The sequence below is a fragment of the Dendropsophus ebraccatus genome, chromosome 4 (assembly GCF_027789765.1).
Source record: "Dendropsophus ebraccatus isolate aDenEbr1 chromosome 4, aDenEbr1.pat, whole genome shotgun sequence".
Lineage (NCBI taxonomy): Eukaryota > Metazoa > Chordata > Amphibia > Anura > Hylidae > Dendropsophus > Dendropsophus ebraccatus.
The window spans coordinates 85,063,079-85,077,186 of record NC_091457.1 but is presented as its reverse complement, the minus strand read 5'-3'; the positions used below and the strand labels follow the sequence as shown (position 1 = coordinate 85,077,186).

The 14,108-nt window shown below is 41.6% G+C and overlaps 1 protein-coding gene across 5 annotated transcripts in view; it reads left to right on the top strand.

Annotated features, from left to right (window-relative positions):
• TDRD12 (tudor domain containing 12) overlaps positions 1 to 14,108 on the top strand; it is a 181,804-nt gene that overhangs the window by 137,805 nt on the left and 29,891 nt on the right. For all 5 annotated transcript variants that reach the window (XM_069966193.1, XM_069966195.1, XM_069966194.1 and 2 more), the window contains 5 exons: positions 6,553 to 6,754; positions 6,867 to 6,959; positions 7,741 to 7,901; positions 8,073 to 8,161; positions 8,264 to 8,378. In XM_069966193.1, the coding sequence (XP_069822294.1) occupies positions 6,553 to 6,754; positions 6,867 to 6,959; positions 7,741 to 7,901; positions 8,073 to 8,161; positions 8,264 to 8,378 (660 nt within the window). The remainder of the gene's footprint in view (positions 1 to 6,552; positions 6,755 to 6,866; positions 6,960 to 7,740; positions 7,902 to 8,072; positions 8,162 to 8,263; positions 8,379 to 14,108) is intronic.

Sequence of the window (14,108 nt, the reverse complement as noted above, 5' to 3'; positions counted from 1 at the left end):
CAAAGAGATATCCCTTCAAGTCAAGTCTCGCTCAGTCAAGGAGCCTTAGAACATTGACTGGAGATTTTATGCCAAGCCAAACTATCTCTCCAAAAGGAAAGATTTCCCATCTGCAGATGGCTATTTCGGGTTTTTAATGAAATGTGGAAATGGTTCTCTTTAACCAATGGCTAGTCAATGAAATACCACAGTTGTCAATGGTCATTACTCAACTGAAATCTCTATTTGGAATAAAGAATGTAGAGGTTATTCTAGCTCATTGTACTGCGCAAGAAGTTGTCATGATAGTTAAGCCATCCTAGTACATGGAGTGGTATTGCAAGGGTAGCAAAAAGAGGCCCAGTGGATCTACAGACTTGGTACTGTGAATCCACGGGGTCTCAATGAAGCACTTGTATTTTCATCCTTTATTACTTAAATGCTCATATCTGTTTGCTCATTGTGACGTAGATTAGGTATCTACCCTTTATTACCTATGGCCAATTAAGATATCTACTCGTGTTTATAATATTATATAGGTATTTTTCATAATACCTCTGGTATATCTCCACCATAATGTGCTGCTGGTACATATTTCTATTATCCACATATCTTCATTATAATGTGCTGCTGGTACATATTTCTATTATAATGCTCTGAGAACATTCATTATCAGTATTTATGTAGGTATTTTGTTCTATGACACATATACTTTGTTTCTTTGTGTGTCTATCCCTAGCCCCGTATGATTATACAAGGTGGAACGCATACTGCGCTCCACTCCTTACCTCCCCGCCCACTTTTTTACCTACTTCCGCCTATTGGAACGCATTTGCGTTCCATAGACCGGAAGTTGCCGCTTGTTTTGGTTTTACTATATATTTACTATATATTGCTGCTGTGAGGTAATTATATTACAGGCGTCTACCACTTTCATTGGTATAATAGCGGGGTATTATATCTGGTTATGGTTTATGCGGGGTGCACACGTGACTGCACTATCATGTGACCTGGGACCCGGAAGTTATAGAGCAGCAGCCGGTATAAGAGCCCGGCACCACTACTAGTCAGTATCTCCCTCTCATCGTGGGGGGATCATGGACTTCTTTTACCAGCATATGCATCGGCACTAGTATCGCACCCAGCATCCGCTAAGCTAAGTATCATTAGTGGCGTATTTTTTGCTGTATCGAGTTGGTTATATACCTAATCCTGTATAATGATTTATGTGTTGTGGATTATGACCTAATTACATCTGGGGGCTAGTCTACCTACTCTCTGTCACTTCATTTATCATGAGCTTACTACTATATTATTGCATTCTATATCATATTTAGAGAGGTCCACTGTATATTGTTTGAGAGGAGATTCATTACAGCAGGTATCTGTTGCAGCACATCCTCTGGAGTGCTGTGTATTGTTCCCTGATGAATCCGTCCATAATTGGGGCGGTGGAAACGCGTCGGAACAAGCAATGTCTATTTAACATGTGCTTTATTTGGACATAAGTATATCTCTTGCTGTTAATTTTATTGAGTTTTTGGTGGTTTGAGTTGGCACATCTATACACTCTTCTCTGTCTTCTGTTTTTTCCTCTTTACTCCTCCTGGGCACGTGCAATAGGTGAGGGACCGTCATCGTGGTTGGGGCCACCCTGTTAAGGAGGTGGGTTCCCCAAAAGGTAGGGCAAGAGGGTTTTTGGGCTCAGAGTAGGGTGCACCATAACCCCTCATCTTTCTCTCCCCCCCATCTCTATTTTTGCTCCCTCTTTTAGCGGGTCGTGCCATAATCCCGGTCGACCGTTATCCTTTGAGTAGGTGGGATTATCAATTCCCACAGGTTTATGTGCCCGTCAGGAAACTACACTGTATATAGAGTACACTATTGGGTGTTTATGTTTGTTTGTGTGGACCATGTTTTTAATGAATTATTAAAAGTTAAGTATTAGATAGTCCTAAGTGGTTGTGGTACGCCGGTGATAACTGTATGGTTTTTTTGACCACTGGACCCGATTCCATAAGAGTGAGACGGCACTTTATCTCCGTTAGTTGGATTTTTATTTTAGCTTGGCTTAGGGCCATATTACATAGGACGATTATCATGTGAAAAATCATTATATTGTTCGAATTTAAACGATAATTATTTTGTGTGTATGGGTGCATTCACACGGAGTAAAACAGGTGGAATTCTGCAACGGAGCCCCTGCCGTGGAATCCCGCCTGCCTCCGTGTGTCAGTGGGATACCTTGCGCGCCTCTGCTCTCCGCTTAAGAATTGACATGTCAATTCTTTGAAAGGCAGAGAGTGGAGGCGCACAAAGCATCCCATTGACACACTGAGACAGGCGGGATACCGCGGCGGAGGCTCCGCCGCAGAATTCCACCTGTTTTACTCAGTGTAAACGCACCCTATGCAAGCAACGATCGAAAAATTGTTTGTGTCATTGATTGCATCTTTTAAGCTTACCATAAAATCATAGTTAAATGTCGGCTAAATATTTGCTAAATTTTTTTGCTGGGATTAGAAGGATTAACTAGTAGTAACTATTGACTATCATTCTGTGTGTTTTAGTGAACGAATTGTGATTGTTCCCAAAAGCTCTTTTTTGCAATCATTTATTGGTAATTGTTAAAAATCGCTTTTGGTGTGTTTACACAGAGATTTATCTGACAGATTTTTAAAGCCAGGAATAGATTTGAGAAGAGGAGAAATCTCAGTCTTTCTTTCATGACCTTTTCCCTGTTTATAGTGTGTTCCTGGCTTTGGCTTCAAAAATCTGTCAGATAAATCTGTCTGAACCCACCCTGTTGGCCATATTACACCAACAGATTAACTGACAGATTTTTTTCAGCCAAAGCCAGGAATGTACTATAAACAGAGAACAGGTCAGAAAGAAAGACTGAGAGTTCTCCTCTTTTCAAATTCATTCCTGGCTTTGGCTGAAAAAAAATCTGTCAGACATCTGTTGGTGTAATAGGACCCTTAAGCCACAATTACACGTGGCAATTCTGAGAAGCAAACGAGCGCCGACCTTGTCAGGTCATCGCTCGCTTTGCTTCTCGTTCCTCGCTCACAGCTGGTGCTATTACACGCTTTGACACCGCGTGGGTAAGTGCAGGGGGGCCGCGTGGAGCTGCGGGGGTGCTGCCTGGTGATTGCTAAATCATCTGGGCAGCCCATAGAAGTCGCAGTCGCATTGTGCATGTTGGCTGATCATTGTCTTCTATTACACTAAACGATTATCAGCCGCAGTGGTCGGTATCGGCTGATAAATGCTTTGTGTAATAGGGCCTTTACCCGTTGGGAGCGCTGAGGCTGCACCCCAATTAGACTCCACACAAGTAGACTTATGCAGCCCATAACTGGCAGTTACCTGCAAAAGTTAAAAAAAACCACACACAAATACATAAATAAATAAATAAGTTAAATGAATTAATTTAAATAAAAATAAATAAATATACACATTTCCTATGCCCCCTTTATAAACCCCTATAAATGAAATACTCATATTTGTTATGACCCCGTCTATTAATTCATTGCATTAATTATTCCACCGGATTAACGCTGTAAAAAAAATAAAAAACTAACCAAAATAACATTCTTTTGTTAATCATGCCCCCTAAAAAATATAGAAAAAAAGCTATCAATGTCACATATACCCAAAAGGTGTACCACTAAAAATGCTGCAAAAAAAAAAAAAAAAGCCCTCACATAACTCCATAGGCGAAAAAAATAAAAATATTACCACTCTTACAATATGCAAGACACAAACAGTATTTATAATATAAATGCCATTAACTATAACAAAAGCTATATAAAATTGATATCACTGTAATCATACGGAATTGACAAAGATAACACATGATAACACACAAAGATGTCACATGTAACGTAACGAGTAAAATGGCGTACAAAAAAAGGGTGAAAAACAGCTGATAAATTGTGTTTATTTGTACCACCTCATAAAAAATTAAATAAATAAAAAAAAAATCAGGGTGTCGCAACGGTACCGATGGAAACGTCAACTTGTCTTACACAAATATTTTGGCTCCACAAGGCCTCTGTGACATGGTATAATAGCTAAAAAAAAAAAAAAAAAACTGGAAAAAAAAAAAGCCCAAAAATTCACCAGTTCTCTGTCATGTCTGTGGCCTGAGGTTGAGTCATGTGACGTACTGTAGCCACATATGGGGGATTTCTAAAAACATTGTAATAAGGGGAATTGATATTGAGTTCCATTTCTTAGTTAGTTTTTGCTGTGTTAGAGGAAAAAAATAATTAAAATGGAATATCTGCCAAAAAAATTAAACTTAAAATTTCTACTCCAACTTGTTTAAATTTCTGCAAAATACCTAAAGGGTTAATAAACTTATGAAATGTTACTTTGAATACTTTGAGGGTGCAGTTTTTACAGTGGAGGGATTTATGGGGGTAACTAACATACAGGCCCCACAAATCCACTTCAGAACTGAACTGGTCCCTAATAAAATCAGAAATTGAAATTTTCCTGAAAATTAGAAAAATTGCTGCAAAATTTCGAAACCCTCTTAACATCATTTGGTGAACGTCCTTTTCCTTTTTGGGATGTCACCATAAAGAGACATGTTGGACATTTAGCATTCCTAATTAATTTATGTGACATGACTATTTTTCTTAGAACAAGAGAATTTTGAACATAAAGGAGCGTAAATTTTTCAAATTTTGCGCAAACTTTTTTTTTTTTTAAACAAAAAAAATACTTAGTGTATCAACCAAAGTATACCACAAACATAAAGAGGAATGTGTCACGAAAAGAACAATCTCCAAATAACCACAATAATTAAAAGCATTGCAGTTATTACTACATAAAGAGAGAACGGTCAGATTTTAAAAATAGGCCCCGGGTAATAAGGCCAAAACTGTCTACAGAGGCAAGAGGTTAAATAATAACATCTGCAAAAAATATTCTTTCAAATCACCTGGTGTCGTAAAACTATATAGATTTGTAATTTACCTCTATTTAAAAATCTCAAGTCCTGTCACTGTCCAGAGAAGTAGCAAATCCCCATAGAAAACCTTTGCTTCTCTAGACAGTTCCTAACAGGGGCAGAGGTGGCGGCAGAGAGCACTGTGTCAGACTGGAAAAAATACATCATGTCCCCAGAGACCTACAGTAGCTGATAAGTACTAGAACACTTGAGATTTTTAAATAGAAGTAAAATACAAATCTGTATAACTTTTTGACAACAGTTGATTGGAAAGAAAAAAATAGCAGAGTTCCCCTTTAACCCCGAGACGACCCTGGGCGTACAGGTACGTCCTGGGCCACATAGGGATGTTCAGAGCGGGGCCGCGGTCCCAGGTGCCGTTTGTAGCCCGAGACCGCGGCTATTACCGGACAAGGTCCGATCGCTGTGCCCACTAATTAAGTAATCAGTTGACAGCTGCATCTGATTACTACTTGCAGCCAATTCCCTGGTGTCTAGTGGGGGGATATACTATGCAGTATAACGATACAGCATAGATCTCAATAAGAGATCAGTATACTTATACTAAAGTTCCCTAGGGGGGCTTCTAGTATAAGTGTAAAAAATAAAATAAGTGTTATTATTAGTAAAAAGTCCCCTCCCCTAATAGTTTGAATCACGCCCCTTTTCCCATGTTATAAATAAATAAATAAACATGTTTGGTATCGCCACGTGCGAAATCGCCCAAAATATTTATCACATTCTTGATCTCGCATGGTAAATGGCGCAAGAAAATCCTGTAGTTCAAAATTGCGCATTTTTGGTTGCATCAAATCCAGAAAAATTGTAATAAAATGCGATCAAATACTCGCATATGCCCAATCAAGGTACTAATAGAAAGTACAGATAATGGCGCAAAAAATGACACCTGACACAGCCCCATAGACCAAAGGATAAAAGCGCTATAAGCCTGGGAATGGAGCGTTTTTAAGGAACATATATTTGTTAACAATGGTTTGAAATTTTTACAGGCCATCAGATACAATGAAAGTTATACATGGTATATATCGTTGTAATCGTATTGACTTGAGGAACATGTATAACAAAATCAGGGCTAACGGCGTAAAAACAAAAACCCTCCAAATAAAAAATAATGTTTGTTTTTTTTAAATTTCACCACACATTTAATTTTTTTCTATAAATAATTTTCCTATAAAAATTCAGCCTGTCATTGCAAAGTGCAATTAGTGGTGCAAAAAATAAGGGCTCATGTGCGTTTCTAGGTGAAAAAATGCAAGTGCTATGGCCTTTTAAACACAAAGAGGAAAAAACGAAAATGCAAAAATTTAAATTGGCCCGGTCCTCTAAGGGTTAAAGGGGTTATCAAGTGCTACAAAAACATGGCCACTTTCCCCCTACTGTTGTCTCCAGATTGGGTGGGGTTTTGAAACTCAGTTCCATTGAAGTAAATGGAGCTTAATTGCAAACTGCACCTGAACTGGAGACAACAGTAGGGGTAAAAGTGGCCAATTTTTTGTAGCGCTGGATAACCCCTTTAAGTTTATTTGTGCAGTAGGACACACTAAACATAGTGGACTTTATTGACCACACTTATTTTTTTTTCGCAGGGTTCAAGTTTTATCTACCAAAACCATGGACAGTGTCTTATATGCACACGTGCAGTATGTGGATGATGGGAAGACAGATGAGATCCCTGTTCATATGTTGTTCTTGCTTCCACCTGTGTTTCAGTCAGTCCCTCCACAATTCAGAGAATTTATTGTGTGTAGGGTAAAACCTATAGACGATGAGTACAAGTGGGATCCAAAAGTGAGTTGAGAACTTCTTTGTTTACCATGTACATAAGTGTCCAAAGTTTCATGCTTATTTATGTTGACATTTTGGTGTCTATTAGTGTTATGTATGGGTTTTTATGTCTTAGGTGACAAGAATTATTACCAGAAGTATCAAAGGAAAACCACACAGAGCTAAAGTTGTTTTAAACCTTGGAAAAACTTACTGGCTGGATCCTATGGTAAGTATGATAAAGATGTACCAGCATGTTCTCTGCATCTCTGTTTTGTTAAAGGGGTAGTGCGGCGTTAGAAAATTATTCACTAAACACACATTACAAAGTTATACAACTTTGTAAAGTATGTTATGTTAGTGAATGGCCCCCTTTCCCGTGGTCCCCCCACCCCCCGGAAGTGTAGTGCACTATACATACCTGATTCGTGTCGACCCTGGGCCGCCATCTTGGGGACAATGACGTCGTCTTCGGGAGGCCGGCCGGATTGCACCAGCCCTCCTGCATTCCGGGCCCTCTCTGCCGCGTCATCAGCTGCTCAGCCGCGATTGGCTGAGCATAACTAAGCTCAGCCAATCGCAGCTGAGCAGCTGATGACACGGCAGAGGGGGGACAGCTGCAGCTGTTCGTCCGGCCTCCCGAAGATTACATCATTGTCACAAGATGGCGGCCGGGGGTCGACACGAATCAGGTGGGTATAATGCACCACACTTCCGGGTTTAGCGTAGGTGGGGGGAAACACGGGGAAGGGGGCCATTCACATACATAACATACATTACAAAGTTGTATAACTTTGTAATGTGTATTATTTTGTGAATAATTGCTTAGCGCCGCACTAACCCTTTAATTGGTGGTTTCTGAATGATCTTTTAAAGCATTAAAGCTTTTAAGATTAAAATGCACCCCCCAAGCATGTATGAGTACAATTATGTAGGCATTTATTACATTATTTGCTTTCACATTGAACTTCTGTTGAACTCCAAAATAAACCATTCACCTCCAATTTTAGGTGCAGGTGACCACATTGTCCGATTTGTCATCCTGTGTATATGACCTTAATGTACGGCAGGAAATTCTTTCTACTGGGCTGGGTACCGACAACCCCCAACATGTACTCCAACTGAAAGCTTTACTGGAACTCAGTAGATCCTCACAAGTGTCTAAAAATAGGTTTGTACATGAAGAATACCGCACAGATCAAGTGCATCACACTCAGCAGAATGTTCACATTGGACCTATCTAGTATGTACATAAGGTTTTATCTACATATCCTATATCATTGTTCAAATATATCCCTACTCCATTTTGCCTTGCTACCTCCTGGATTTGTTGTTTTGACAGGGAACAAGAACAGAATGTAGTAGATCCTGGGAAATGTACAGATGATAACAGTATATCTGCTCCTTCATGTCTGGAGATTGCAGACTCTGGTATGCTCTTATTCTCCTAGTGTGTCTGTAACACACACACATACAAGACATAAGGGTACAGGTCTGATCTTTTGAAGTTCTTTTTGGATCTTTTTGTTTTAGATAATGAGAACAAGGATTTTAGTGCCAAACTGTTGCCCCACTTTGATGAAGAACTCCAAGAGCTTAAAGAAGTTCCTGGTGACTCAGAGCCTTTGAGTACTCTTCCCCCAACAAGGTTTGTTATCATGATTGTGAAGTAGAAAGATGTCTATAAAAAAGGTTAAACAGAAATTTTGCTTATGGGTAGGGATCTCAAGGTTTAGGCTGGTTCCCTATTTAATTTTCTCTGTACAGTGTTGCTCCTGGGACAGAGAACTGTAGCTGGGGCATCAATGCCCAGCGGAAACAATGGAGGGACACACTGCTGCTACTACTACACCCCAATACCCACATATCTTCTAAAAATAGACACGTTGTTTAAGTGCAAATTTTCCTAAAAGTGTGACCCAAGAAAGCTATAGGCACCACACCTCCGGAAATGTTTTTTTTTTTTTTACATTAGCATAGTAATTACATATCACTTAGACATCACTACATATACATGAACACGGGATCTGGAAATAAAAAATTAAAAGCGCATAGCATGCCATGCAGAAAAAAAAAAAAAAAGCTTAATGCCTGATTCACACATTCTGTGTGTGGACTGTTTTTGCGCACTATGTGCTAAGGACCAGACTTTGAAACTCCCAGGGATGCAGTGTCAGTACAGTAGTGCAAAGATTTTACTATTTCGGAGCTCACAGCATCATAATAAAGGATGATGCAGGGAACATCGAAGTCCGGTCTGTAGCATGTAATCCATAAGTTCCACCCATGGAACGTGTAAATCATGCCCAAGTGTTCATAAACACCCACAGCATCTGCAGCAGATTTAAAGCTGCAGATATCAGTGTAACTAAATGACCGAGAACAGCATTAAAGGAGAAGTCCAGCCAAAAGTATTTTTTTAATATTTATTACTTATGGAAAGTTAGACAAATTCCTAATGTACATTAACCTCTTAAGGACGGAGCCAATTTTCGTTTTTGCGTTTTAGTTTTTTCCTTTTTGTGTTTAAAAGGCCATAGCACTTGCATTTTTCCACCTAGAAACCCACATGAGCCCTTATTTTTTGCGTTACTAATTGTACTTTGCAATGACAGGCTGAATTTTTATACACTGCGAAACCAGGAAAAAATTCAATGTGTGGTGAAATTGAACAATAAACGCATTTTTTTTTTTATTTGGGGGGTATTTGTTTTTACGCCATTAGCCCTGGGGTAAAACTGACTTGTTATGCATGTTCCTCAAGTCGTTACGATTACAACGATATATAACATGTCTAACTTTTCTTTTATCTGATGGCTTGTAAAAAATTCAAACCATTGTTAACAAATATATGTTCCTTAAAATCGCTCCATTCCCAGGCTTATAGCGCTTTTATCCTTTGGTCTATGGGGCTGTGTGAGGTGTCATTTTTTGCGCCATAATGTTAACTTTCTATTGGTACCTTGATTGCGCATATGCGACTTTTTATTCACTTTTTATTAGATTTTTTCTGGATTTGATGCGACCCAAAAATGTGCAATTTTGCACTTTGGGATTTTTATGCGCTTACGCCGTATACAGCAAACATCAATAAGATCGGCACTCGTTTGCTTTCGGCTCCATAGACGTGTGGATCGCTCCTCCGGGACGTTGTCCGGGAGCGATCCACCCCACTAGACACCAGGGAAGTGCTGCATGCAGTAATCGGATGCAGTTGTCAACTTTGAGCCGCGGTCCCGGGCTACACGCGGTACCCAGGATAGCGGCGGTTCAGAGCGGGGTCGCCGAGCGGCCCCGCTCTGAACACCTCTTGCGGATGCATGACATACCGGTATGTCATGCGTCCTTAAGAGGTTAATTATGGGAAATGCACATATTGTGCTATTTCCCTTAATTTAGAAGATCAAGCAGGCTTCAGATTCCCTAAAAAACTGTGACGTCACGAATCAGGTGTAATTCCTATGGGGTGTCCAGCAGGGGGCGCACTACATGTAGAAGTCTATGTAGTGTATTGTATATGCAACTGTATGTAATGTATCACAGAGGGCATCTCCCTCTCTCCCTGTGCTGCCGATGACCAGGCTCACACCGGGAAAGAGGGAGATAGATGGCACCGAGCAGGTGTGTGGGAAACATACACACTGTACTACTCCCATCATCTGCTCATAGTATGAGCAGATAATGGGGGAGTAGTACCAGGCCGATCACCATAACCACCCCACATTCTGCAAACCAGCATACATCCCTCCAGCCACCACCAATAGACTGAAGGGGGGAAAGTTTAGAGGAAGGAAGGCCGATTAGTAGGGAATTGCAGTAGTCTAGACTGGAATGAATCAGAGCGACAATGAGAGTTTTAGCAGATGCAACAGAGCAGAGTCCTTGAGACCGATTGAGCGGAGCATGGAGAGGAGGAGCTGGTGGTCTACAAATGCTGCAGATAGATACAAGAGACTGAGCAGAGAATGGTCGCCTTTAGATTTGGTATTGAGGAGATCATTAGATTCTTCTGTAAGGGCAGTTTCTGTAGAATGGAGGGGACAGAAACCAGACTAAAGGGGGTCAAGAGAGTTTTCAGAGTGGAAGTGGGTTAGGCGGGAATGTACCAGACGTTTCAAGAGTTTAAAGATAAAAGGGAGATTAGAGACCGGTCAATAGTTGGCTGTACAGGAGGGGTCTAGGGAGGTTTTTTTTTCAATAATGGAGTGATGACGGAGTGTTTGAAAGTTGAGGGTAAGATGCCAGAGAGAAGGGAGAGGTTGAAGATTTTAGGTAAGTAGCTAGAGCAGGAGGGAAAGACTGGACAAGGTGTGAGGATATAGGGTCACTAGGGAGGTGGGAGGAGAGGAGTCTGGAGACTTCCTCTTCTGTTACTGGTTCCTGGGATGAGGAGGAACAGTGAGAGGGAATAGGATTAGCATTACTTGGGGACTGGGAGATGATCTCTTGATGGATGGTATCTATTTTATCCAAATATGCATACTCAAGCAGAAGACTTGTGCAAACAAAATGTGTTGTGGTAAAAAATGTAAGGAGGAGTTTGTTTATACCACTCGTATACCTTCACAACAGGTGTGTGTGTGTAAAAAAACAAAAGAACCAACCAATTTCAAATACAGTATACAGTGTTAAATATATAAATTGTATTGATATTTGCTTGTGTTTGGTGCAGCTTATCTGACATTGTTTTCCTAACACTGGTAAATGTCCTGTCAGGTGCAGAGGGATACTAACGGGATTCTCCGCTGTGGAATTCCGCCAGTTTTACTCTGTGTGATGTGGTTCTTTTTTTTATGTAAAAGAAAACATTCACAGCCTTCTCCCTTTACTTTATACATCTATATCTCAGGCACTAGTCTACAGCTTGTTGAAGAGGGTTTGGGTGACAAATAAAAGTATTTACAGCTGTGAGCATCCAACCATACTTGTTAGAGAGCTTAAAACATACCACTAGTAGCCAGGATGTATCAAATACATCCTTTACCATTAAAAAGGATGTACTATCAGGTACATCCTCTTCAATATGACCCACGGATAGAACGGCGCCGTCACAGGAAAGCCTGTGGCGCGGTCCATTTTTTTTTAACTGCGGCCCGGTTCCTGTGTACTGTGCAGTTCTATCCACTGGTACCGGCCCGCCCCCAGTGGGAGGGAATTCCCTCCCCTCTATTCAAGGGGAGCCGCTTCATAGAAGGGCGGGGGTTTCCTGATGCTACCATGAAATATGTTTCTGGCAGGGGAAACCTAGGTTTGCAAGCCCTCCCATAGACACACTGTGTGAGACTGAGGCAAGCTGGATTCCGAGGGAGGATTCTGCTCCTTTTGCTGGCCCGTACACTCCTTGCTGCCTTTTAATGCAGTTTTTTTTTCAGAGTAATATCTTTACATATTTCCACATAGTCTCCAAAGCTGAAAATGCTGAAGAGCTCCATGCTAATATTCCCAGCAGAGACCTAGCCAAGCTCTTTCAATAATTGTCTGACTTTGGTTTGCAGTCAGAACTCAAGGTCAACGAAGAAAAGAGCAAATTGCCAGACCTTTCCCTGCCACATCCTAATGGTTCCCAACCTCAGTTATCTCTGCAGCCACAATATAACTCCCAGTTCATTGTATTCTCTGAGTCCTCTCCCCCCCCCCCCCCCCCCCAAAATCATAATCCAAAAAATCCAGTCTGACCTACAAAGATGGTCCCATTTGCATCACTCACTTTGCCAGGGTGGGCCTAGTGAAAATGGAGTTTACTAAAATCTAAAGTACAATATGATGCACTATATAGCGCTGTCCACTCTGTTTGGGGCTGCGTATCAGTGTAGAGCTACTACCTGCATGTAGCTTGCAATGGTAATAATATAAAACAAGGTATCTGATCGCGCTCCTCTTGATTGCTAAGTCCTCAGGGCGTTGGCTTGAAGTAGTGCCTATTTGTTCTTAGGCTGTGTGCACACTATGGTTAAACCCTCTCACTACAATGGAGTGTGGAAGATAAATATATATAGAGACACAAATAGTATATATTGAATGATAGATATTTAGTTTGGTATAGATAGTAGCGTTCCCCTAATCACAGCAGTATATTCTCCAAGGTAAGTTTGTATACTTATGAAATGGAGCTAAGATAAACACACTCACCCTCTCTGAAAGGGTCAGAATACCTCCGACATGTTTCGAGGGGTACGCCCCTCTTTCTCAAGAAGATTTGACCCTTTCAGGAATCAGTAGTAGATGTGACGTCACACTGAACTTCTGAGACTTTGAATTTCTGAGAAACTTTCCTGTTCTACAAAAGTACCGGATAACAGAGCCGTCACCAGCCGGGACGTGCTCTTCCGGACGCAAAGAACTGAGGATCAAGGACTGCTAGCCATCACAGAGGATTAGAACAGCAAACCAAGTATCATTTTGTATATGGGAACAACAGACAAAAACTGCTGTACTACCGGAGCACATCAGGACCCTGCTAAGCAATCACAGTGAGAGTGTGAGTGTGTTTATCTTAGCTCCATTTCATAAGTATACAAACTTACCTTGCAGAATATACTGCTGTGATTAGGGAACGCTACTATCTATACCAAACTAAATATCTATCATTCAATATATACTATTTGTGTCTCTATATATATTTATCTTCCACACTCCATTGTAGTGAGAGGGTTTAACCATAGTGTGCACACAGCCTGAGAACAAATAGGCACTACTTCAAGCCAACGGCCCTGAGTTTACTAAAATGCTTTACCCACTCCAGACTACACTGTTATTGCTGAAGCACACAGACGTCAATGTGGCAATCCTAAAATTCATATGGGCCTCTAGGCGGTATAGAATAGCCCAAAAAAAGCTTCTGGTAACCAAAGTAAAGGGGGGACTAAATCTACCTGATGTATGATTAAATAATCTTGCTTATCTTATGAGACATGGGATGGATTGGTTGCATAGCTCTAGCAACTTCTCTAAGGTTACAAACCCACTTGGCGGGTCTGCAGCGAGTCTCCATGCTGCGTTTTTGCAGCGAGACTCGCTGCAGATCCCGGCCCTATACTTTTAATGGCAGACAAACACGCAGCAGGGATGTTCATCCCTGCTGCGAGTTTGTCTGCAGCCCACCCCATTAACCCCCCGGCCGCCGGAGCTGATACTTCACCTGATCCCGGCTCCGGCGGTTCCCGATGTCTTCAGCAAGCCGGAGCGGGGACCAGGTGAAGTATATGCTCCAGCCAGCCGCCCGCAGCCCCGGCCGCCCGATCGTCCCCCCGCAGCACCGATCGCACGCCCCCCCGATCGAGCGGCCGGGGCTGCAGGGGGGCGTGTAAGCGATCGGTGCTGCGGTGGGGCGTGCAATCGGTGCTACGCGGGGGCGATCGGGCGGCCGGGGGGGGGGGGG